General features: G+C 54.9%; 1 protein-coding gene across 7 annotated transcripts in view; it reads left to right on the plus strand.

Annotated features, from left to right (window-relative positions):
• The window catches only part of TBC1D22A (TBC1 domain family member 22A), a 322,333-nt gene that overhangs the window by 84,730 nt on the left and 212,593 nt on the right, over nucleotides 1-25,010 (plus strand). For all 7 annotated transcript variants that reach the window (XM_019447231.2, XM_019447233.2, XM_019447237.2 and 4 more), the window contains 3 exons: nucleotides 1,709-1,779; nucleotides 13,774-13,902; nucleotides 16,806-16,868. In XM_019447231.2, the coding sequence (XP_019302776.2) occupies nucleotides 1,709-1,779; nucleotides 13,774-13,902; nucleotides 16,806-16,868 (263 nt within the window). The remainder of the gene's footprint in view (nucleotides 1-1,708; nucleotides 1,780-13,773; nucleotides 13,903-16,805; nucleotides 16,869-25,010) is intronic.

Below are 25,010 nucleotides of genomic sequence, written 5' to 3' on the forward strand. Positions count from 1 at the left end.
AACACCTTTATAGGTACGAGATTTCCCGACATGGAGCCGTTTTATTCCTGGAGTTTTATTCCTGTGTGTACTGTCCTTTGAATACCTGGCTGTGTTTTGATCTGCGAAGATTTGTTTTGGACCTTTTGTCCATATTCATGAGTGAAATTTGTCTGTGTTTGCAGGAAGCCTTTCTAATAGGGGAAGTTAATAGAGAGGAAAGATTCTGGGCTGTGAAGGTCACTGAGTTCCTGGGCCCCTGTGGCCGAGTCCCCCGACCTCTCCGCTCCTTGCCTACCCAGTAGGGTCACAGCCCTGCTTCACTCAGGCTGTGGCAAGGAACAAATAGCGCCTTTGAAAGCTCCTCTTACACACTGACGCTTACACAGACTCAGAACTTGGCCTCACATGTCTGTTCAAGGCACCATTTTTGTGAGTTTCCTTCATGAGGAGACAGGTTCAGAGAACATTAGCAACGGAGATTTCTCTCGGCTTTCTTCATATAAACCATAATCAGAAAACCAGACTCGTGCAGGAGGAGAGGCCCTGGGAACATGACTGGTAAACATTACATTATTGGTGTTTGGATATTAGGTTCCTGCTTTTCATAATATCCTCAGGGTGCGGGGGAAGATTCGATACTTTCTGAGATTCTGCTGTAAAGTGCAAGTTATTGCTGGTACCGTCGCCCAATTATTCTGTACTTATTTTACTTAGACTTTAGTAATTGGAAAAAGATTAGATGTCAGGACTTTGTATTTTGTTGATTATATTACCAAAGTCTCTTTAATCGTTTCTTTTATTCCGAGTATTAATCATGAGCTCCTAGCTGTTAGGAGAAGAGCCTGATGGTAGATTCGTAACTTAAAGGAGAGAAATAATTACTTCAGTTTCAGTGGGACTGACTGAGTGTTGATACACCTGCAAATTGAAATGTGTTCTCTATCCATTCGGGGCACGTGGCTGAGACCTTGGGGAGACATAGAAGGTCACGTGGAATTCAGGGGCCGATGTCCCCACCCGCCCGGCCCCTGCTGTGCCCTCTCCTGCCCTCCGGAGGCTCCGGACATGTCCTTGACCAGCCCTGCCTCTCTTTGGGTATTTGTGATGGCAACAGTGACTTGTACTAGTCTACTTGGAAGACTGTGTTGTCCTTGATGTGTGCATAACATGGCTTCACCCTTGATCGGTGCTGTATGAACACAGGCTTATCCCCGTGAAATAATTTCTTCCAAAAGCAGTCTTGGAGCCAAGCGCCTTCTGTTCTCCAGCAGTAAATGGTGGGAGTGAGACAGAATGCGGGAAGGACGGGAGAGCTCAGAGGGTGGTTAAGTTGGGGATAGGTGTTGGTGGTAGGGGTACAGGGAGACGGAGGGTGGGAGGGAAGGAGGGGGCATGTGGACTCTGGACTCACTGCTCTAGGGAGGAAGGTGTGTGGTGCCTCACCTGTCCCGGCGAGACTGTGGGGACACTTGCGATGCGTTTAGCAAACATGTACTCTGTGTAACTTAAATGCAAACAGGTGACACTTAGCTCTGCGGGAATAGAGGCGACTTTGCGTCTCTTGTATATTGAGAACAATCATTATCTGAAATCTTTATCACTCAGGTTTGTTCTGATTTCGTTTATGGGGCCTCATACCCCACCGTAACATTGATGGAATATGTTAAAGCCCCGTGGGGAGTTTGTGGACTGTTTGTAAACCCTGTTTTGTCTCTTTTGTCAACAGAGGAATTGCGGAAGTTGAGCTGGTCCGGAATCCCTAAGTCGGTTCGTCCGATTACCTGGAAGCTGCTGTCGGTAAGTCTTCCTGGGGCTGCCTGTCCTGGCGGCCAGGCTCCAGGCGTGGCCCGTCGGCCGCCCAGGCATGCGCCTTGCCTTTGTGGCAGTGATCCGGGCCTTTGTCTGAGCTAAGGTGACATTTTCCATCTTTTGCTTAATTTCAAGCTTGGTTTGACAAGGCTGGCAGAAAATGAGGAGAGGTAATTATTTATGACAGCTGTATTCTTTTTCTCTGATTTTATTATTCTGAAAATCTGTAATATTTTCAAACGTGTGATATAGAAAGGATGGAGCATAGAAGACTGTTTCAGTTCTGAGGAATCCATCACAGCGAAATAGGTTTGACAAAGGTGGTGGGTTTTTTTTTTTTTTTTCTTTTTCTCTTTTTAAATGTTAGTGGGGATGTTAGACGTAGTCTGCGTTTCTGTGATGGAGGCTGGGGTTCTGGTTCTAAACTGCCCGTTGTGGAGACTCCTGGAGGAGGTCAGGTGGACGGGGTGGGGGTGGGGCGGCCGCCAGAAGATTCCCGGTCCTTCACTCGGGTTAATATCGGAAGTGAGCTGGGCCCTGCTGAAAGCTTGGGAGTAGTTTATAGACAGCTTTCTTCTCTTTCCCTTTTTAAATTATTTTTGGAGTTAAATCAGTGGGGAACTCTAAGTGTTTACTCTAAATTGGGTTTGACTTTTCAGTATTTAAAAGACTCTTTCTTGCTAATGAGTCTTCATAAATTTGCAGCTTAGTACCTCGTAATCCTAAATGCAGATACAGCTCTCAACAGTGAATATTTATTGATTAAATATTCTCTTGCAATTAAAATTAGACCTGCTACAATTGCTCATGTTTTTGTTTGGTGTTTGTTATTTTAAGCATTTGTATCTACTTTTCCAAACGTCCTCCAAGATAGGTTGCAAAGTTTTGAGATTGAACTGTGGGAAGTTTTGATGAAAACACGTTTAAGACCTAATGGTACAATTTTGTATTTAAGGATGTGCTGCCTCTAGGTGGAAAGCCTTCACGAATGCTTCTGTCCCCTTCCTTTCCTTCGGTTCTCAGTCTGCTCGAGTCGTGGTTAGATACCCTGTGGTCGGAATGGGAGGGAGGGTGTAGGTGGGTAGAGTCTGTAAGCGGGAGTGTCAGGCAAGCCAGGGAAGGAGTGTGCGGGCCTCCTCGGGCATGTGTACCGCGTAGCCGCTTAACTGATGACGGGGCCCCTTGCCTGGAGACAGAGGTGAATCAGATAGTGGCCCTGCCACTAGGAGGGGTTAGGGCTGGTCAGGGCTGCAGCACCGTCTGGGACCGTGTGCTGCGGGGTGCACGGGGCTCAGGCGGTCAGGAGCGGAGTGAGCGCCCAGGGAAGGCTTCTCGTTCACAGTCTCTGCAGGTGCTGTGAGGTGGGAAGCTGGGGACCGGGCAGGACAGAGATGAACTTGGCAGTTCTAGACCTCTTTGGGTTTGGGTTGATGGATGAGTTAAAAACAATGTGTGTGGGGGGGTGAGTGGGCAAAGCCGGTCCTTCCAAAGTTGGGGGGGGGCACCAAAAAAGGGAGGGCAGTCCCAGGATAGCGCAGACTCACCTGTGTGGCAGGCCAGGCTTCTTGTGGGAGCTTCTGGAACATCTTGAAGGGTGTGTCAGGGTCCTTGTGTGTGTGTGTGGGGGGGGGGGGGGGTTAGATGCAGATGGGATTGGACAAGCAGGGGCCAAGGTGGGCAGGCTCCCCAGGAATGGCTGGGATTGGTGACGAGTAGGGGCCAAGGTGGGCGGGCTCCCCAGGAATGGCTGGGATTGGTGACGAGCAGGGGCCAAGGTGGGCAGGCTCCCCAGGAAAGGCTGGGATTGGATGACCAGGGGCCAAGGTGGGCGTGCTCCCAGGAATGGCAGGGAGAAGGCTTGGATGGGGCAGGGAACCGGGGGCAGCCAGGGACCAGGAGCGGGTGACTCCTGAAGGATTTGAGTGAGGGGTGAGTCGGCTGTGTTTCTGGAATGGGAGAGTCAGGAGTCTCTCGAAAGGTCTGTTGGCTGGTTCCTTCATTGATTTGATCGTATTTACCGAGCACTTTGTGGCTCTGGCACTGTGTTGGAGCTGGGAGATAAGGAGAGAAAAGGACCAAGTCCCTGTGCCTTATGAAGCCTGCGAAAAAGAAGAGGAGTCCCTGCCCTCCTCTGTCTCCCCGAGGGCAGACCGGGGTTTTACCGCACGGGAAGGATCCCGTTCTCTCAGGAGTCTGGGCCCCCAGTGCTCTGCTCACCCTGTGTCTCAGCTTGCTTCACAGCACTTACTGAGTGCTTGCTGTGTGCCAGACCGTGCACACGCGAGAGATGCTCGCAGATGCGGTGGTCTCTGGGTGCAGGACCCAGGAGCTGGTGGGTCCGTATCGCGAGCAGAGCCCGGTCGGGAGGAAGGGTGTGCCGGGCTGCTCTGGGTGCTTGTTGGAAGGAAGAGACGGACAGCCGGGTCAGGGAAAACCCCCCGGGGGCGTGGATGGAGGCTTTGGGGGGCCTGTGGCCGCTGGAGCAGGAGCCAGTCGCTGCCATGGCACTGTACTTGTCACTCAGGGAGCGTGTGCTCACCTCGACTTTGCCGTGCGCTGGGCCAGGCAGGCGGTGATGTCATTCAGCCGTCACGTGCCCACACACGGTCCCTCTGGGGGTGACGACGGGCTCTGGGAATCCAGGTTGAGGGGTGCTAGTCAGACATGGGTGTGGGTAGGTGGAAGGAGGCCAGCATCCTGGGGGCCGTCGTCTCTTCGCCTCGAAGCGCTGACCCAGGAGCTGCCTCGTGGGCCTGTCCTCGTCTCCCAGTTACTCCCAAGCGCACATCATCGGTATGTTTCCTGTCCTGGGGGATTTGGGGAGCACGGCGCAGGATGCTGACCACTCACTTCTGACTCAGCAGGTGTTTCCCACGCGTCTGCCCTCAGCCGGCAGACCCTTTGCAAGTGCTAGGTCACAGGAGCATCTTGGAAAATGGTGGGGAGAAAACCCAGCAGGCACTTCCGGGCCATGGGGTACAGGGAAGTGTCGCCCCAGTTAAGGCCACTTTTCAGTCTGTCTCTGAATCAGAGGCTTCACATTCCACTCTCCTGGGCCCGCAAAGTGAATCAGAGCCTTGGGGTGTACCCCGGTTTGCACCAGTTCCAGCCTACCCCAGGCCGGGCGGTGGGGGTGGGGGGGTGGCGGCTGGGACCTGGTGGCTTTGGGCTGCCCTCTTGACCTGCGCTTTTTCGTTCTGGGTGCACATCAGTGTGACCTGGGAGTTGGGGAAACATTGGTCTCTGGGTCTCGCAGGGTTGGAGACGGCCGCTCTAGGACAGGTGGGTGCCATGTGGGACAGGCACACAGGGACCGGCTGGGACCTGCACCCAAGAAGGCAACACGCCTGGGCCGACGTGCCTGGCCTTGACCAAGAGCGTCCCGGAGGCCCGACTGGGGCCCAGGGGGGGTCCGGCTTGTTCCAGCCCTTTTGCTTCCGGGACCCTGAACCCAGGATCGAGGAGAATCTGTCGTTTGTCTCGTGAGCAAAGACAACCCAAGCTGTACTTGAATGTGAACCTACTTCCAGACCTGGGAGACGAATGACTTTTTTCCCCCAGGATGTTCACGACTTGTCGCTACAAACCAGGATTTGTCCTGGTGGCTTGTTGAAGAGCACGATTCTTAACTGATGAGTAGGAAATGGTACTTTAACGAAGAAAGATGGGAAGCTTGGCTCCTGTCATTTGTGGGGGACTGGTATATACTCTGGTCTAGAAATACCAGGAAGCCACCATGGATGCTATTTAACATTTAAATTCCATGCAAGTGCGGCTGTGACTTTTTAAAAATTAGCGCTGTCAAAAATCATATTTTTTGGCTCATTTAAAAAAAAATAACTATTTCAGAAACATCAAACAGAAACTAATTAAACATTTAACATTTACGCTAATGAACAGGATGGTTAAAAACGAGAAGTGAGGGGTGCCTGGGTGGTTCCCTTGGTTAAGCACTGACTTCGGGTTCAGGTCACGATCTCCCGGTTCGTGGGTTCGAGCCCCACGTCGGGCTCTGTGTTGACAGCTGGGAGCCCGGAGCCTGCTTCGGATTCTGTATCTCCCTCTCTATCTGCCCCTCTCCTGCTTGTGCTCTGTTTCTCTCTGTCTCTCAAAAATAAATAAACATTTAAAAAAAAACCCCAGGGGCGCCTGGGTGGCTCAGTGGGTTAAGCGTCTGACTTCGGCCCAGGTCACGATCTCACGGTCCGTGAGTTCGAGCCCCGTGTCGGGCTCTGTGCTGACTGCTCAGAGCCTGGAGCCTGTTTCAGATTCTGTGTCTCCCTCTCTCTCTGACCCTCCCCCATTCATGCTCTGTCTCTCTCTATCTCAAAAATAAATAAACATTAAAAAAATTAAAAAAAAAAAAAAAAAAACCCAAAGAACCCAAGAAGTGAAATGCTGGTGTCATCATGTCTCCTTGCAGTATGTTGAGGTCGGTTTGCACGTGAACCTGGTGGGAGGGAGCGATTGGATGTTTGTGTCACTGGGATGGTTCCGACGTAAGTATATGCGTGTATTGTTTTACATTTATGATTAGTGTTTTTATGGCATGCTAATACGGCAATTAAGTTTTCCGTAGTTGTGTCATTTAAAATTCATTGCGTACTTGAACATATTTCGTTTGCATAATTTCTAGTCTGGCTTAATTATCGAGAGGCCTCAAGTTGCATATGTGTGTTTTCCTTTCGGAGTGAGTGTCAGGAGTGTGTGCGGGGCTTTTTATTGCCCGTGCTCCCACCGTGACACGCTTGCCTTTTAGAATTTCTCTTCCAGTAGTGAAGTTAGAATCTGGGGGTTGGGAGAATGCTCGAGTCCTCGTGCATGGCCACGAAGAGTCCTTCGGTGGCACCGCATGTGACCGCTGTAGGGCTGCCCACGCCGTTCCCTGGCTTGTACCCCCTGTGGCCCCGCTGCCCTGGCCTGGCACACAGGGCCTGCCGCCCGGCCACCACGCGCCTGCCCGCGCTCCTCACCCGCCAGGGCCGGAGGCAGCCTGGATACAGTGCCCCCCCGTGTGCCCTGTGCAGTCATGTGACCATTCTCAGGGCGTTTGCTCTGTCCCTCCACTCTGTTGTCTTCGCCACCACCAGTGCCAACCCCAGACCCACCCAGACCGAACCCAGAACTGTGTACTGGCCGATCCTGTTTTTCATGAGGTCTCTCAGACATCCTCCTCCCTGGGCGCCCGGGGCCGTGGCCGTCCCTGGGGAGTGGTGACATCGTTCATTCGCTCAGCGAGCCTGCACGGGGAACCTGTGGTGCGCCCCTCGGTGTTCTGGGCGTGGGGGGCCGGAGTCCCTGTGAGCACGGGTCAAGAACCCCCTGCGGGAGCTCGAGAGACAGAGTAAGCGACATCTCTGTGTCTGAGCGTCTCTGAGAAGCTGAGTCTGGAAATACCTGGAGCCCGGGGAGGGAGGCCGAGGTCAGAGTGCTGACTCAGACGGGGCGGGGCAGGTCTCTGGGGGAAGCGCTGTCTGAAGACAGGTTACCTGCCGTAGCGTGGTCGCAGCGCTGACCGGACAGCCGCTGGAGGGAGCTGAGCTCCAGTGACAAATTGAGGCAGCCGCAGCCACGTGTCTTTGGTCCGGTGGATACGGCCTCGGCAGGGGAGGTGTTCAGGGGAGAGTTTTTGGGGACTCAGGCCCTGGAGAGTAGACTGGAGGAGGTGAGAGGCCAGCCTTGCTTCCCCGGGTCAGGGGCTGCTCCACGTCTGAGGCCTCTGTCTCAGCTGCCCAGCCCCTCCTGAGCCCTGGTGTGGAGGGGGGAGGGTCTCGGGCCCAGGGAACAGGGTGCAGAGAGAGGCCACAGGGGCTGACGGCAGCGCAGGGAGGGCGTCCGCCTCCGTGCAGGGGCGCGATTCCCGGGTGTGCTGGTGGGAAGGTTGAACTTGCCTTCCCGTGGGTTCCTGGGGCAGGCATGAGTGCAGGGCTGCGTTCAGCATCTCTGCTTCCCGGAGCCGAGCCCAGGGTCTGAGGGTCCGGGACACAGGCAGAGCCCAGGTGTGTGTGTGTGTGTGTGTGTGTGTGTGTGTGTGTGTGTGTGTGTACGTGTGTACATGTGTACGTGTGTAGATGACCCCGTGGGGTGGGGACCTGTTCCTGAGTTTGTGCGAAGTGAGCCCGGATCCCCCGAGAAGGGCAGCATCAGGTAAGGGCCTCTCGGGCCTGGCTTTGGCTGCAGTCCGTGCTCAGGCCCTGTAACTCGGCTACGGTGACCATTCTTGAGCCTTTACTCTTCCGTCAGTGACAACACCGCCAGCCCACCCACCAGACAGGATTCAAGGCAGTGCTCCGGGCAGCTCCGCGCCTGGTGAGCAGTTGGGCTTTTTCTTACTCAGCTGTGGCCGTGGCTTCCTGGGGATAGGAATTGTTCTTCCTGCCAGGTGATGGCCACGGGGACTGAAGTCACAGTGAGGTCAGATGGGTGCGGTCACTCCTGGTGCTTGCCAGGAGGATGGTCTCTGACATGACGAAGCAGTGCCCTTCCTCGGGTCTGGCCATTCCCCCTGGGGTGGGGGGCCCCCTGGCAGGGACAGGGCTGGGTCCCCGACAGGGAGAGCGCCCCGTGCCGCATGGTGCCGTCAGAAGAGGTCTGACTGTGGAGGCGCCCGGGGCGGGCGGTTTCTCACGCAGGACCTGCGGCAGGGGTGCTCCGGGCACGCCTGGCACTCCTGTGTGCGCCTGGGTTATCGTTGCCGTCGCCGTTCCGAGTGTGTGAACCCATCTGCCTTTAGAACAGGAGCATCTCTCGTCTGGCCAGAAAGTAGAGGCACGCACGCGGGAGCATAGCCACCCATGCTCAGCGGTAGAAGCTCCCACCGTCGGGGTTCCCTGTGTTGTCAGCGGGACCCTCTGGCGAACCTGCCCCTTCCCGACCTGTTGGAGTTGAGGCAGGTGCCCCTCGTCGTGCTGCTGAAGGGCGGGGGCTGGGCTCCCAGACCGGAAACTGCTGCCCTCCCTGGTGGGTTGCTTGGGAAGAAGCATCGGGAGCCTTCAGTATGCCCGGTGTGGCCTTGGACGAACAGCTTGCTTGTGGGGATTTTGCCTCAGGAAGAAGTCAAACGTGGCTCAGAATACCAGACAAGGGAAAAGATTGTCACCCTGTTCAGAACGAGGAAGGTTGAGCATAAACACGTGCAAACACAGGTACATATGGCGGAAGGCCTTCGGGTTGGCAGACTTTCTGGAAGAGGCTGGGTGGCGGTGTTGCAGGACAGATTTCAGTGCCTGGTGACCGCTCAGCTCTGCCGATGTAGAACACCAGCAGCCCCGCATGGTTCGGACCCGAGGACAGCGGTTCCCAGCGTGCTGTCCTGTGCTGGCCCCGCCGGAGGCCACTACTTAACGACGTTGGGGACACGGTCGTGATTTCAAAGTGCGATGTGTACGCATGGCAGGTTGGATGAAGGACATTTTCTTACAAAGGGCACGAGAAGGACTAATCATAAAAGATTAATAAATGGGGCCACATTAAAGCTAGGAACTTGCCTTCATCAAAAGACATCATTAGCGGGAAGAAAAGGCAAAGCACGGGGAGGAGGAGTAGAGACTTACGGAGGACTCCCCCGTGGAGTGTGACGTGCCTGCAGACGAATACGACCCAATAGAAAACCGGGCTATGCTCGTCCACGCGTTTCCCGGGTGTGGACGCAGAACAGCTCCGCCAGTCTTCTGGGAAATGCAGAGCGAAGCTACCTTCTTTTTGTCTTTTTAAAGTTTATTTATTTTGAGAGAGAGAGTGAGCGCACATGTGCATGAGTATCAGAGGGGCAGAGAGAGAGGGAGACAGTCCCAACCAGGCTCCACTTAGCACAGAGCCCGACTTGGGGCTTGAACCCATGAACCTCTAGATCACGAACTTGGCCGAAGGTAAGAGCTGGACGATTAACTGACCGAGCCACCCAGGTGCCCCAAAGCTGCCTTCTGACAGAGACCACTGCAGGCCCATCGGGATGGCTGAAAAGAAAAAGTTTGTCAACACCGAGTGCTGGCAAGGATGTAGAACTTGCCACAATGCCTCCAGTGGGAGTGTAATCACTTCGGAAAATTCTGCAGCAGAACTTATGAAAGGTGGGCATGGCCAGTGGTTCGCCTCTTCGGTAAATATCTAACAGAATGCACGTCATGGGCCGTGAAGGGCAGGAACGAGAATGTTGAGAACACAGAGTGGGAGCAGTCCACATGTCTGCTGACGGTAGCATGGGATTTGTACGCGGGAACGCACAACAGTGAAAGCTATTCTTAACATCTTCCAAACATGAGTGAGCTTTTCAAATGTAATGTTGAGTTTGAGCGGCCAGACCGAAAAAATGATTCCATTTGTAGAAGGTTCAGAAATAGGCAACATTTACCCGGTGTTAGAAGTTAGGGACTTATTAGCTCCGGGGAGGAGGTGAAGGACAGTGGTTAGGAGGCTCCCAGGGGCCTCGAGCCATGTGTGGTTATGATAATTCCTCCTGCCGTTTGGATGGCGTGTGCTCGCGTGTTATATTCCAGTATGTGTTTATGGACAAGAGGCTTAACGGTGTGACCCCGGTGTGTGAAAGCAAATGTATGCAGGAGTGTCATTGAGAATCGATGCTCCTAGAAATGCCTCGGGGAAGCAAAGGGGACGGATGTGCTCGCACAACTGAGAAGACGTGGTTGGATTCAGGCCGACCTCGTCAAGGCCAGTGACTCTCCCAGCTCAGCTCTGCAGGTCGGCTCTTTGTGATGGACCCACAGCCTGTGGTTCTCCCGCATGGCCACAGGGCAGCTGCCACAGCTCCAGTCTCTGCACATTCTCCCCGATTCGCAGGAAGAAGCAAAGAAAAGCCGTGGGGCTTGCCTTCTGTGCCTGCATTGGGTCCCCTCTCTGCCTCTGAGCCTGTCAGCCCCTGTGGCCAGTGGGGTGGCCCATCAGGGACACTCCTGAAGGAAGGGGTTGAGAACAGGGATGTGTGGTTCCTGGAGGATCTTCGGGGCTGTGTGGAAACAAGGGAGGTATAGATGTTCAGCAGCAAACACAGGTCTGCTGCAGATGTGGGAGCATCTTAAAGGCGGAAAATACCACGTGGGATTTATTTGTTCACTTGCTCGTACATGAATTCACTTAATGAAAATTTGGCTGCCACGTGGCTGGCGCGGTGAGGGGCTGGCTCTGTGGGGGTCTCGTGCCAGGAGCAGCTGGAGCCCTGAGGGACCAGCCTGGCCTCGGGGGTTGGGTCAGGCGTCCTGAAGGAGTACCGTCGAAGAGACGCTGGAGGGATGAGCAGGAGGTAGCCAGGTAAAGCTTCAGAACATCCAGGGAAGAGACCAGGAGGAAATCTTTCCTCTGTAGGACAGAAGAAGCACTCAATATAAAAGAAACACTTTGTAAGTTGGATTGCATGGAAATTTAAAACTTAGGCTGTTTGAGACAAGGAGGCAGGGCCCAGATTAGGAGAATATAATCTTAATGTGTATTCGCTTCTAGAAGACAGAACCGTAAAACTCACTAGGAAGATAACCTGGTTTAAGAAATGGGCAAAAGATTTGAACAGACACTTCACCAGAGAAGAGAAGCAGTGGCGGCTGGGTACGTGGGAAGATGTTGAACATTGTTAATCATCGGGGATGTGCGATTAAAGCCACTCAGTAGAATGGCTGATATTTATTTTTTTAAGATTTCATTTATTTATTTTAATGTTTATTTATTTTGAGACAGAGAGAGACAGAGCATGAATGGGGGAGGGGCAGAGAGAGAGGGAGACACAGAATCCGAAGCAGGCTCCAGGCTCTGAGCCGTCAGCACAGAGCCCGACGTGGGGCTCGAACCCACGAACCGTGAGATCATGACCTGAGCTGAAGTCGGATGCTTAACCTACTGAGCCACCCAGGCACCCCGATTTTATTTTTTTTTAAAGTAATCTCTATACTGAGCATGAAGCTTGAACTCGCAGCCCTGAGATCAAGAGTCACATGCTCTGACTGAGCCAGCCAGGCACCCCCAGAATGCTAATATTTAAAGATGGACAGTACAGGGTGCCTGGGTGGCTCAGTCAGTTAAGCATCTGACTTTGGTTTGGGTCATGATCTTGCGGTTCATGGGTTCAAGCCCCACATCCGGCTCTGCTGACAGCACAGAGCCTGGAACCTGCTTTGGATTCTGTGTCTCCCTCTCTCTCTGCCCCTCTCCTGCTTGTGCTCTGTTTCTCTCTGTCTCTCAAAAATAAATAAACATTAACAAAATTAAAAAAAGAGAGGCACCTGGGTGGCTCAGTCGGTTAAGTGTCCGATGTCGGCTCAGGTCACGATCTCACGGTTCGTGGGTTCGAGCCCTGCATCGGGCTCTGTGCTGACAGCTCGGAGCCTGCTTCGGATTCTGTGTCTCCCTCTCTCTCTGCCTCTCCTGAACTTGCGTTCTGTCTCTGTCTCTCTCAAAGATGAATAACTATTAAAATATTAAAAAAGAAAAGACGGGCAATACTATCAGGGAGGGTGTGGAGCATTTGAAATTCTTATCCTCTGTTAGCTGGAGTGTGAAACCACATCATCTCTTGTGAAAGGTCTGGCAGTTTGTTAGGAAACGAAACGTGTACATGCTCAGGGAGCCAAGGCTCCACTCCTAGGTGTTTAACCACGAGAGAGGAAAGCTTGTAGCCATAAAAGCCTTGTACGAGAATAGTACCAACAAGCTGTATTCATAGTAGCCCCGAACTAGAAACACCCCGGACGCTCGGCAGGAAGTGAGTGGCCGGCAGGCCGCGGGGTCTCCGTGCGGTGGAGAAGTGAGCCGAGGGATGGGTGCCGGTCGCCTCGTCGGTTTGGAAAAATCACAAAGATGCCAGGCCGAGCGGACACAAAGCGCGGGTCCCCGAATGATTCCATTTGCGTGACGTTCTAGGCCAGGCCGGGGCGGTCCGTGAGGAGTCGTGCGGCTCCCTGGGCTCTCCTGGTTGAGAGGGGGATGAGCACAGGGGAAGGTTTTGGGGAGACAGAGATTCTCCACGTCTTCACGGGGGGGCCGTAGTGACGCAGCTGTGTACCCTTGTCAGATGTCATGGAAGGGTTTACTTGAAAGAGGCACATTTCATCTTACGTGTGACATGTCGGTAATGTTGATTTAAAAAGCAGAAGCAAAGAGGGGCGCCTGGGCGGCTGTCGGTTAAGCGTCAGACTCTTGATTTCGGCTCAGGTCCTGATCTTATGGTTCGTGGGTTCAAGCCCTGCGTCGGGCTGTGCGCTGACGGTCTGGAGCTTGCTTGGGGTTCTCTCCCAAGCCCTCTCCCTCCGTCTCTGCCCCTCCCCTGCTTGGGCTCCCTCTCTCTCTCCCTCTCAAAACAAAAAAATAAACTAAAAGCTAAAGAAAGCAGAAGCAGCGAAATAAAAAGCACGTACAACACCGACAGTCTGGCCCTGGAGACTGGGCTCTTCGTGACCACCCTGAGCCGCCTGGTCCTTCTGGGTTTGAGTTCACTTTATGTCCTGGGATTGCGGCTGCCAGTCGCCCACGAGTCTTTGGAGAGAGGAGGAAATCTGCATGAGCGACGATCTCTCCAGATGTGTGTACGTGTGTGTGTGTGTGCGCGCCCACACATGCACATGCCTGTGTGTACGTTGTATGTATGCATGAGCACACACGAGCACCCGCATGTACTCTGGTCAGAAGACCGTGCAGACTTCCGAGTTCTCTGAGGCACGCGAGCCGTTTAGAACCAGAGGTTCATCTCAGTCCTGTTCTCGAAGAGCACGGAGTTCAAGCCTGGCTCCCGTCTGACGCCCACTCCTGTGGCCACGGGTCAGGTTTGGCGGGCGCGGTGGAGGCTGTGAGCGTCTGAGCCCGAGCCGCCCGTCCGGTGCCTTGGAGGCCGCCTCCCTGATGTGCTTCGTGTCCGTTTCCGCTTACCGTCCTCGTCCCCCCCGTTTGGGAGCGCCACACCCAGTTAAGACCCTTTGGATTTCACACTTTGTGAGTCGGCATTAACCGTACCTACTTTTTGTTCTTGTTCTTTCTCTCACCCAGGGTTACCTTCCTGCCAACGTGGAGCGAAGACCAGCCACGCTCCAGAGAAAGCAGAAAGAATACTTTGCGTTCATCGAGCACTATTACGACTCCCGGCACGACGACGCTCACCAGGACACCTACAGGCAGGTGGGCGCCTGTCCCTCGCTCCACGTCCCGTGAGGGGCCCTGGCCTGGTGATGGTTTGCGGGAGGGGCTGTTTGCTCTGGCGCGTTCCTAACCGGGCCACGGATTTGTGTTTGCTGACGAATGAACAAGTGACGGTGTGCTCCTGCTGGTAGTGCTTTGCTCATCTCCGGTTCCTTCTATAAAAGTGACGAGGATGTTTTTAATTGGAGTTGCAGAGCGGATGCCCGAGGTCCCCTGCTGGTGCCCTGACACGTGCCTCGGGAGCCGCCCGGCCTTTCTTGTGTCAGAGAGCTGCTCTTGGGCCCGTAGGACCCGGACAGGCATGTCGCTGGACCGATCAGAGGAGGAGAGTCTCCGTGGGCTTTGTGGGCCCTGACTCTCTGGGGCACGGAGGGGTGGGGTGTGGGTAGACGAGAGCTGACTGGGCAGCTGGACTGGGGGGGTGCAGTTCATCTCCAGCAAAACGTGTAGCCAGGGTATCATTTCTGCTCCCTCGTTGAACACAAAATGGTGTAATTATGGCTTCTTGAACAGTTGACAGTGTGTATGAGGGGAAGAGTCCTTACATTTGATTTATAGTTCAGAGTGCATTCAGAATTTGCTGTTAGAAAAGCTCATTGAGGACTTTGTCATTCTTGCTGTCTTTGTAATGTGTGAAATGCAGAATGGTTTGTGCTGCATTCATTCATTCGTTCATTCATTTTTGCGCTGTGTTTAAGCAAAAAGGTGGTTCTTAACTGATAGCTCTGCTTCCTGTTTCTTCAGTCAGCTTCTGACTTTCCCGAGACACGTTCGTACTGAATATTTCCTTTTGGAAACCCTCCTTCTGGGTGAAGGAGCCTTGCCGAATCTTTCTGCCTCAGGTACGGGCTCTCCACATCTCTTCGTCACTTTGGTGTAGATCTGTTACACAGGTCCCAAGACAGGCCTTCCCTCTGATTGGTGACCAACAGTTCTTTAAGGGAAATGGATTCTGAGAAGATCTTCCTCATGGAGGGGAAACGGTCGAGCTTGGGGGGCGAGCGCCATGCGAGAGAGCAAGGACCCGGGAGAGGCCCTTCTGGGGCGGGGCCCTTGCCTCTGGCTCCTTGGCGCTCCAGGGCGCAAGGCGCTGCTTGCCTGGCACCCTGAGAAACGGATTTAAGATAGATTGCACTTGGATTTGGTTGGGGCAATAGTAGCTTGCCTGCTTTCTCTTTCCACTTCACTAATTCTAGGGAATGGTTCCACTTGGTATTGTTTTGGATGTGTTTTTGATACATTTTTATTCGAGGAAAAGACTTCCAAAGGATGACACCTAGCATCTATCTGTGAGATTTACCAGACTGTATTCTGTTTCGAATTTCTTGAGGGAGAGTTAATTAAATACAGGTCGCATGTGTCTTTATTCAGTTACGATGATAGGTAATAAAAAGCTTCTGTGTTGTTGTGAATTCCCCAGATGTTTTTGCGATAACATCGCGGAGAAAACCGTAATCCGCGGCAGTGATGTCGGCTCGCTTTGCCGCCAAGCAGGCCCGCCTCGCGTGTCCAGCCCCTTCCCGTTGGCACAGACGGCAGGTGTAGGTACGGTGCCCACTGGCCCGCCCACCGGAGTGTGATGGCACGGGAGCCGTGTTCTGAGGGTGGCCCTTGAGGGCGCCCTGGGGCAGGGGACGCGGTCGGACTAGGGTCGTCTGGCCCCCGGTCTGGACTGCACCCCTCCCTCTTGGCACTGCCGCCCGTAGGCCCACGCTTCTTCCATTCCTCCCCGCGTTGCTCAGGGGGCGTGGGGCTGATGGTTTCCTCCGGGCCGTCTCCTGCCCTCTCTCGCTTTCCTGCCCGCTGTCCTTCAGTGCCGCCCCGAACACCGAGTCCACTGGCCCCCGAGCCCCTCCTGGTCCTCTCCCCGGGCGGGTGCTGCCGATGGGCTGCTGGCGCCCGGGTTCTCACTGAGGGAAGGGCTCCAGGCAGGGACCCGTCAGTGGGGAAGCAGCCGCCACGCCTCGCATCGGCATGGTTGATGGCCTCCACCTCGGGTGGTCTTCACCAGGGAAGCCTCCGGGGGATGTGGCAGGCACCTTCTAGACAAGGATGCTGGGCCCCGGGCCTCAGTCATGGTGCCCAGGCTGTCGTGCCCGTGAGGCAGAGCGAGGATGCTGTCCTGTTCCCCTGGATAGTGGAGTCCTTGTGGGCACGTACTGATGGGAACGAACCTGAGCATTGGCTCCTTCTCGGCATTACGATGTGCACGTCTTCCTTCAGCCTCTGTGGCCTCCTCCTGGGTGACTGGGGACGGTGACGGTGTTGGCCAGGGGCGGACGTGCCCGTGGGACGTTGGGAGCCGGCCCGTGGCGCCAGCTCAAGCCCCGAACGTTCTTACTCGCTGCTGCTTGGACCTGCGGGTGTCGTCGTCTGCCGTGTCGGGGGCTTCGTTAGGGCTCTCGGGTCAGGCGGCGCGCAAGCAGGGATCGGCCGATGCTGGCAGAGGTTTTTGAGTGCTTCCTTTGAAAAGTGCCCCGGGTCCCCACGGACTCTGTGAAGTGGAGAAAAACGTGGCCTGGGCGCCAAGAAGAAGCTGTCACGGCCGATAACTCGTCCGCTATTGATGTACCTGAATTGCTCCCGTGTCCGAGGCCGGGAATCAATGTTTGCTAATTGCTATGGATTCTGTTACTAAATAGCCGAGGGCCCGCTCTCTTCCTGATCGGGCAGCACGTGTTTGCGCGGGAAGCGTCGGCAAGCCCTCGTGCTGGGCCCGTGCGGCTAGAACCTGCCCCCTCGAGCACTCGGCCACGGGGGGCGTCGGTACTTTCGGGGCGGGAGCGGGTTCGAGTCCCGGGTCAGTTCATCGCCGATGAGCACTGCTCTTACGCCGACATCTGTCACCTTTGGAAATAACACCTCTCTCCCTGCATCCGCAGATCCACATAGACATCCCTCGCATGAGTCCGGAGGCGCTGATACTTCAGCCCAAAGTGACCGAGGTAAGAGCCAGGATCGCAAGTTCCTGTGGATGTTGTCTCCCTGGGTCGGGGCGGTGGGTGCCCTCGGAACTAGCGACGTGGTTTGTGCGGTTGGGGTGCTTTAGCCACAGCGCGTGTGGGGTGGCCCTCGAGAACGTAATCACGGACAGGAGTCGCTGTTCTGTGTGTGGCGTTGACGCGTACGGAAGACACGGGTAGGCGTGCGTGGAGTGCGCACACGTGTCCTTCCCCACCTGCGGGGAGAGCCCCACTCACGTCGGACCCGTGGCCTTGGAGCCGCCCACGGTGCCTACCCTGCTCTTGAAGGGCCCCCGCGACGTGAGCGGCCCCCTGACTTTGTGATCCCGTGACCTCAGCCCGTGTCCCGTGGCCTTCTCTCTGCAGCTCGTGTTTTTCTTCCACATCATTTGCTAACATTCAGCTCATCTGTGTGTCCTCTTGGGCGATCGTCCGTCAGTCAAATACTGCACACTTTCTGTGGCTTTTTCCTGTCGCCGGACGTCTGGCTCGTCTGGCGTGTTGTGATCAGGCCCTTCTCTGGGGTGTTGAGAAGTAGAACGGTTGTGCTGGGGTGGGGGTGGGGGTGAGCCCGGGAGCCTGTCAGGCCTGGTGTCAGTGTGCTCCCGGGGGAGCTGCCCTCCTCAGACGCTCGCCTGTGGGGTGTTCGAGTCCCGCGCTCCGTGTCCATGCTCTTCGTCCACGCCCCGCATCCACGGTCAGCGTCCATGCTCCTTGTTGTTCTAACTCTTGTCCACACTCCTCGTCCACGCCTTGTGACCACGCCCCTCGTCCTCCTCATTCCTGTCCCGCCAGCGGGCCTTCTGCTCCTGGTCGTCATCTCCATGTCTCTCCTTACTGGTGGCCGTGATCTCTTCCTGTGTTAATGTTTCCGTGGTCCCTTTTCGGGGGGGTGCTGCCCTCTGTCTTTTGCCCATTTTTCTTGTGGGCGGTTGATCTAGTTTTTTATTGGCTGCCGATCCTAATGTGTTAGGGATTCTAAATCTTTGTCAGCTTGCACGTCACACGCGTCCTCTCCCATCCTGTGGCTGCTTCTCACTTCCTTCTGGGTGGCGTTGACGACCGGAAGTTCTTCGTTTCAGTGCGGCCGAACTTCTCGGCCCCTTCATTTCTGGTTGGCACTGCTGTGCCTTTCTTGAGAGATCTACACGTACCTTGTGTAGTCAGTCCGCTCCCATAGGTTCATCTGAAGCTTTGCTCGTTTGTCCTTCACACTCCCGTTTTTCATTCGTATGTACTCACCGGCTGCTTACAAGGTGAGGTCGCCCTCCAGTGAGCTCTCCCCTGAAGTGACCTGTCAGGCCCGGCCTCAAGTGTGGCCTCCAGCTTGTCTCCCCGTGTTTGCAGCGTCCCTTCTGGTGTGCGTCCTCCTTACGCCTGCATACGTGCGTCTTTGTTCTCTGTCTTGTCCTAGAATTCAAGGGGTCTTCCCTCGACAACCACCTGCCGGCGAGTTCAGCCTCGTCCCGAGTCCCACGGCTGCCGGGGCCCTGGTGCCCGTGGTCCTCTCCAGGCCTCAGGCCTGTGCGCTCCCACCCGACTCTCACAGTCAGACTCCCGGGACTTGCTTGTTCCGTTTTTGTCTTTACTGTCTGTCTGATTCGTGGCTGGGCTTGCGCAGAATCTGTAGATCAGATGGGGGGAATTGACGTCTTTATGGAATCCTCTTTGTTGTCGTGAATATGCACCGTCTCCATTTTTAGGCCATTTGTGACGCCTTTCAGTGTACCTGTAAAATTTGTCCCGGGAAAGGTCTTGTGTGTGTTTTATTAGATTTATTCTTAGTTATCACATTTTTTTGTTACTCTCGTAAATGGTATCTCTTTAAAGTGGAATGTTTTTTACTTACGGTTTGAGACACTTGTTTGCGTCTCGAGTGCTCCGGCAAACACACTTTTAAACTCTCCTGTCTCTTATATGCTTAGTAAGTTTGTTGAACGAAAATCCTGGATTATGAAAGCAGAAGTGCCTGTGGATTATAGCACACAAAAGGAGAGAATTAGTTTCCCACAGAAGCAGGCGTCTTGAGGCGGTTGCTTTTGATGGTCCTTCTCAATGGTTGTGCTTAACCGTATCTGCAAAACGAGGGAGAACATATCATGACCTCTTTTTTACTTATTTTTTTTAATGGAAAATAGAGTCTGCCACAGACCTTCGGTTTACCGTCATTTTTATATTTTTCCTACCACTTGACACGTCGCTCGTAGAGGAGAGCTGGCAGGGTCGTGGCGGCTCGGCTCAGAGGGGTCTGCCGCAGACAGCAGGCGGCCTGGCGGGACGGGGGGGGGGGGGGGGGGGGGGGGTCGTTCCTGTCTCCCGCACGGGCTCCCCCTGGCGGTGAGGCGGCTTTGCCGCTGTGCTCGGCGTCACCCCCTGGGGCCCCGGCTGCCGCTGTAGCTTCTCCGCACCGCGTTTCCCTTCCACGTGCAGGAGTGAGGAGGGCGCGCCCGTCCCCTTACCGCTCTTCCCTAGAAGGTGCTCCCGGTACCTGTGCTTCCGTCCCACGGGCCGGAACTTAGTCACGTGGTTGTACTTGACCGTCTGGAACCGGGACAGCGTGAGTCGGATTTTAGCTGGTTCGTGTGCCTCGCTGACGTCTGGGCCTTCTGACCGCCCAGAAGAAGGGTTTCGGCACATCCCCCATCTACCCACACTTTCCTGTCCCTCCAGTAGGGGATGCGCAGTCCGCTCGGTTCGCCACCCGCCCCCCTCCCCCACAGCCGTCCGCTTCCTCCTGTGGGCTTTCTTGAGGTCTGGTGGCCGGACGGTAAAGTGTACCCATTGTAAGTGTGCATTTAGGTTGGTTTTGACACCTGTGCTTGGGACTATGGCAGCCCCTTGAATCACGATAGAACACTTCCATCACCCTGCAGAGTGGGCTCGCTTCCTTTGCTGTCAGCCTCCTGTCCCCACCCCTGCCCGTGTAAGTCCTGATCTGCTTTCCGTGTCTCTGGAGCTTTGCCTTTTAAGAATTGCGTGCAAACGGAATCCCACAAATTCCAGACTTTCGTGAGTGCCTTCTCTTAGTGCTTAGACGCGCGTGCACGTTGTCGCACTGCTGCTGGGTAGGACGCTGTTGTCGGACGTGTCCTGGCATGGTGACCCGTTTGTCGGTTGGTGGACACCTGGGCTCTTTCCAAGTGTGGGTCTTCACACAAAAAAATGTGCTACAAACCTTTGTGTGGAGATCTGGTGAAGGCCCCTGCTCGCCCCTCTGCGGCGAGGACCTAGGAGCAGGGTGCTTGTGTGGTGTGAGTGGGTGTGTGTCTACTTCATTAGAGACCGCCAGACGATTCTCCAAGGTGGCTGTGCCGGTCGGCGTGCCCGCCAGCGGTGCGTGGGAGGGCTTGTGCTGTATCCTTAGCGGTACTCGGTACCGGCAGGCTTTTTAATGTCAGCCGTTTCCTGGCGGGCGTGTGATGGTACCTTGCGGGCTTATAACTTGCCTTTCCCTGGTGACTGGCGTGCGTTGTTACGTGTGCTGGTTTGCCACACGCGGGTCTTTGATGGAGGGTCCGTTCCGTCTGCTGCTCGCCGTTGAATTGCTTTTAGAACCTTCAGCCTGCCTGTTCTCTGGGCTAGCTCGGCCCGGAAATCCCTGTTTTATGGGAGCTCAGCTAGATTCAGGGGCCTCAGGCTCGCCTACCTGCCGAGAGGGAGGCCTGGAAGTGAGCAGAGCGGATGGAGTCGGGCTGGATGGCCGTCACCCGGCGGTTCTCGGCCAGAGAGCAGAGGCGCAGCCTCGGTCGGGGGGTCACCGCCCCCCGCCCGTCCCCACGGTGGAGCGGGCCCCAGGGGACGGCAGGCCTCCGCGGTGTCTGTTTCGGCCGAGCTCTGGTGCGAGAGCTGCACGTGCCACAGAGCCAGCTGCTCCGAACAGCTGACCGGATCCCCATCTCTCCCTCGCCCGTGACCCCTGAGGGTCTGGGTCCCTCTGGGCCTTCAGACCTTACCTGGGAGGTTGCCTCATCAGACGCGCCATATGCCTGCAACGCTCTCCTACCCCATTCACGCCTGGTGTGTGCGGCCTGACTGCTTGTTCGTGACGCCACTCACTCACCCTGTTTGTCGGCTCCCGGAGAGCAGGGCTGGGGCCCTCGAGGTGTCGGTGCCCAGAGCATCTCCTGGAACCTCATGGGAGTCAGAAGATTTTGTCGAAATTGGTAATTACTGTTTTCATCCGATGTCATTGTCTGAAAGTAAAATTCGTAAGTTTTTGGCTGCTTGTTTTTTTGGTCTCCTGTCCGGTGTTGAGCTCACTCAATCTATTACATGAAAACACACAAGTTCTGACCTGTGGGCCCGTGGCTACCATGGAGGGTGAAGTGAGTTTATTAGGGGAATGATATTCAAATATCCCTATTGGGCCTTTTCTATTGATAAGTTTATCGTCTACCAAGTGACTTTTCCTTCGTGGTTATTATATTATCTGCCCTCTGGTTATCTGCTTCTTAGAGCAATGTCACAAATTAGGGAAATAAGATGCTTTTTCCAGTTAGCCACGGAGAAGCGATGTCTCGTTACATTTAAACAGACGCGGAGGATAATGAAACATGCAGGCTTTTAAAACCACATTATTTACGTGCAATTCTTAGAATTAGCGTGACGAGCTTTCCATGGCCCTGAAGGATGGGCATTTTCTAGGCGGCAAATAGAAGCAGTCGTTCAGAGTGGACTCTTACTGCGACCGTGCGCTTGGCGTAGACTGATTGTGCCTGGAGCCGCGTGGGCCCGCCCACAGCAGGGCCGGTGGTGGCCGGGAGGAAGACCGCCTCTGGAGGCCCCGGAGTTGGCTCTGGGGCCACATCGAAGTGGGTTTCTGACGTTCGCATCTGGAGGACCACTCCTCAGCAGCCCGCTGTGCTTGGCAGGCCCCCTGACCACCCCCCCCCCCCGTCCCCCCTCTCAGCTGAGCAGGCCAGCCTCACCTGCTCCTGCCCCGGTGACCCAGGAGCGCCCTTGTGTCTCCCGCTCCAGCCCCCGGGCGGGGTTGTGGCAACTGCCCTTTCAGAGTCCCTGTCCCGTTAGACCACCCTCGGAGGGGCGGCGGCCTTCACGCCCGTGGTCTCCATCCCTGCTGCCCGGCAGGCATCTGCTGGTGAGAGTCAGTGCATCTGTGAACCGTCTGCTGGGATTCTGGCCACGGCTGAGGCCCCCGCTGTGTCTGCTAGGACCGCGCAGGCTGTGAGGGCAGGACCCGGGGCCCTTGTGTCCCCCGGTCCCCGCAGCCTGGCGCTGGGGCAGCGGATGAGCGAGTGACACAGTAGAGCACACGCTCGTCACGTGTAGCCGTTCTGCAGGTCCTTCCACGTGCGAGGTGACACCGGAGGGTCCTCACGGCCTGGATGCGCGTGGGTGGTGGTCGGTGTCCCACCTGTCCACGGCCTCTCACCCCTCGTCTCTTCGTTCGGGCTCCTCACTGGGCCTCTGCCCGCCAGCGGTGGGAATGCGGTTTGCGAGAGCCCAGGGAGTACTTGGGTGTTTTGTAATCAGTCCACCGAAGTCTCCTCGGACGTGTTTTGGGAATCGGGTCCGTAGATCTTTCTTCTCCTCTTTGTTTTTCTGGTAAAACCTACCAGAGCAGAGGGATTTCTGTAACGTTTATGTTCACATTTAAGGAAATAATGAAACATTAACGTATAGGTGCCCACCGTTAGCTGAAGAAAGAGCAGGAGCTAGCATCTGTGAGGTCCCCTCTGTGTCCCTCCCACACGTCTCCCGTCTCCCAGCGAGTGACTGTCTTCCTGCCTCTCTGTATGGTTTTATCACGTGTTTATATGCGTATGCATGTTTTTGCCCTTTATGGTTTTTATTTTTTAATGGGATTATTCTAAGTATATGTGTGGTTGCCCTTTATATGGCAGCATTTGGTGTTTTTTTTTCTTCCCCCCGCATTTGAGAGAGAGAGAGACAGACAGACAGACAGAGTGCAAGCAGGGAAGGGGCAGAGAGAGAGGGAGACACAGAATCTGAAGCAGGCTGCAGGCTCCGAGCTGGCAGCACAGAGCCCGACGCGGGACCTGAACTCACGGATCGTGAGATCATGACCCGAGCCCAAGTTGGACCCTCAACTGACCGAGTCACCCAGGCACCCCAAGACAGCATTTGGTTTTAAGCGTTACCCGTCAGTGCCTGTGGTTGGAGGTCACTTCTCAGTGCTGTGTTGCGTTCTGCTGCTCAGTCTGTGCACTGAGCCCTCCAGTCTCGTGTTGCTCGAGCATTTGGGCCAAGTTCATCGCTGTGTGTTTTCTCAGGGCGTCGCTGTGCACGTGCCTCTGTGCGTGCGTGAACGCGTGCGCCTGTGTGTGTGTGCGCGCGCGTGTGTGGAGAGGCCCCGGGGGCGGGTGCTGGGATCGCACTGGGTCACACCAGGCGGTCGTGCTGGGGGAGTGTCCCATGCTGACCCTCACCACCACATGGGACTGTGAGGCCGGGTCCCCCGCTCTGGCCAGGGGTAGGAGGTGCGTCCCGTTGGGCTTTTCACTTGAACCTCCGTGAGTGCGGATGAAGTGAAGTTTTTTTTCTTCGGTTTCTTGCCCATTTGTGTTTCTTCTCTGGTGAAGTGCTTCTGTTCCCTGTCCCTGGGGTGCTGGTGTCTGGTTGGTTCTGCCCACGGAATTGAGTTCCTGATCTGTTCAGGGCGCGGAGTCTGTCGTGGGTGTGGATGCACCCGGGCGCCCCCTTCAGTTAGTGGCTTGTTCTTCACTCGTGGTGACGAGAAAGTCTGAATTTACCGCCGCCCGTTCCCCCGTCTTCTCCTTTACGCGTATATGCTTGTTTGTGTCCTAAGACCTCTTTTTCAACCTCGAGATTTCAGAGAAGTCTGAGCTCTCTTCCCAGAGTTTTGAAGTTCTGCCTTTTACATTTAGCAGCACAGTCTGTTTGGAATCCACTCTGCGTGGTTCGCCGCGGTCGGCTGCTTTCTGAGCACACGTCCCTCCAGGAGAAGCCGCCCGCGCCGATCAGCTCTGTGCTACATCAGAATCCCGCACACGTTGGGCTCCTTCTGGGCTCCTCTGGGCCGCCGCTCCGTGTGTCCATCGTCCCTGTTCCGGCTTCCTCCTGTCTAGGTGTCCTGGTCTCGCTGTCTTGCTGTCTTGCAGGCCAGGCTGCCCGAGCCTGGCTGTTGTTTATGGGCCTTCGTATAAATGTGAAATCAGCTCGTTATAGCTTCGTGTAAATTCTGGAAGTCACGCCGAATCTGCCGATCAGTCGGGGAGAACTCACATTTTGTTTCTGTGTTTGTTTAGCTCTCCTGATCTTTTATTTCTAGACAGTGTTCTTTTTCTTGTCTTGCATTGATACTCTCTAGAAAGGCTGTTGACTTTTGTCAGTGAACCTTCTACCTGGCAAGTCTTACCTTGTTCCCCAATTCAAGTATTTTATGTGTAGATGTGGTTGAGGCTTTACAGAAGTTAATCGTATTACTTTGTGAATAATGGCAGTTTCTTTTTTTCTGTTTTGCTATATATTTTTCTTTATTTGTTTTGTTTTGCTGTTTGTTTTTATTGTTTTTTCTTTTTTTTTGCTGGCTCAGACTTCTTACTACAACCAAACACAGTGGGGGAAGCAGGTATCCTGCTGTCACTCCTGGTCGCGTTGTGCTGACTTGGGATATTTTCTCTAGGCATTACAGGTGCTCTTTATCACGTGAGGGACGGTGCCTTGCTCGTGGTTTTAAAGTCACAAATGGTGCTGAGGTTTATCAATTCCTTTCCCTGTCATCTGATAGGAGAATACATTTTTGCTCCTTTATCCTCTAAATGTGGTGGATTTTATTCCTGGCCTTCCTGGCACTGAGGCGACTGATCCGAGGTAAACGCGGGTTGTGTGGGATGGACGGGTTCAGTGACTTCAGGAGCAGGTAGGTGGCCGTCTCACGGGCCACGCTGCCAGAGGGGAAGTCTGGTGGCTCCTGCGTTTGAAAAATGCTTCTTTCTGACTGGCCCCCAGTCATTCTCGCCGCTGTGACATGTGGCCATGTCTGTTGTGTTGAACGTTTGGTCAGGTGACAGTGGCACTGTGATGTTGTGTTTGACAGTGTTGCTGCTTTTCTGTCCTTCAGTTTTGAGCGTAGTGAGATGTCTGGGTCGGCTCACCTATCAAACACCTGCCTTGAGCACA

This window comes from Panthera pardus, unplaced genomic scaffold (assembly GCF_024362965.1).
Source record: "Panthera pardus isolate Hobbes unplaced genomic scaffold, ASM2436296v1 HiC_scaffold_6, whole genome shotgun sequence".
Lineage (NCBI taxonomy): Eukaryota > Metazoa > Chordata > Mammalia > Carnivora > Felidae > Panthera > Panthera pardus.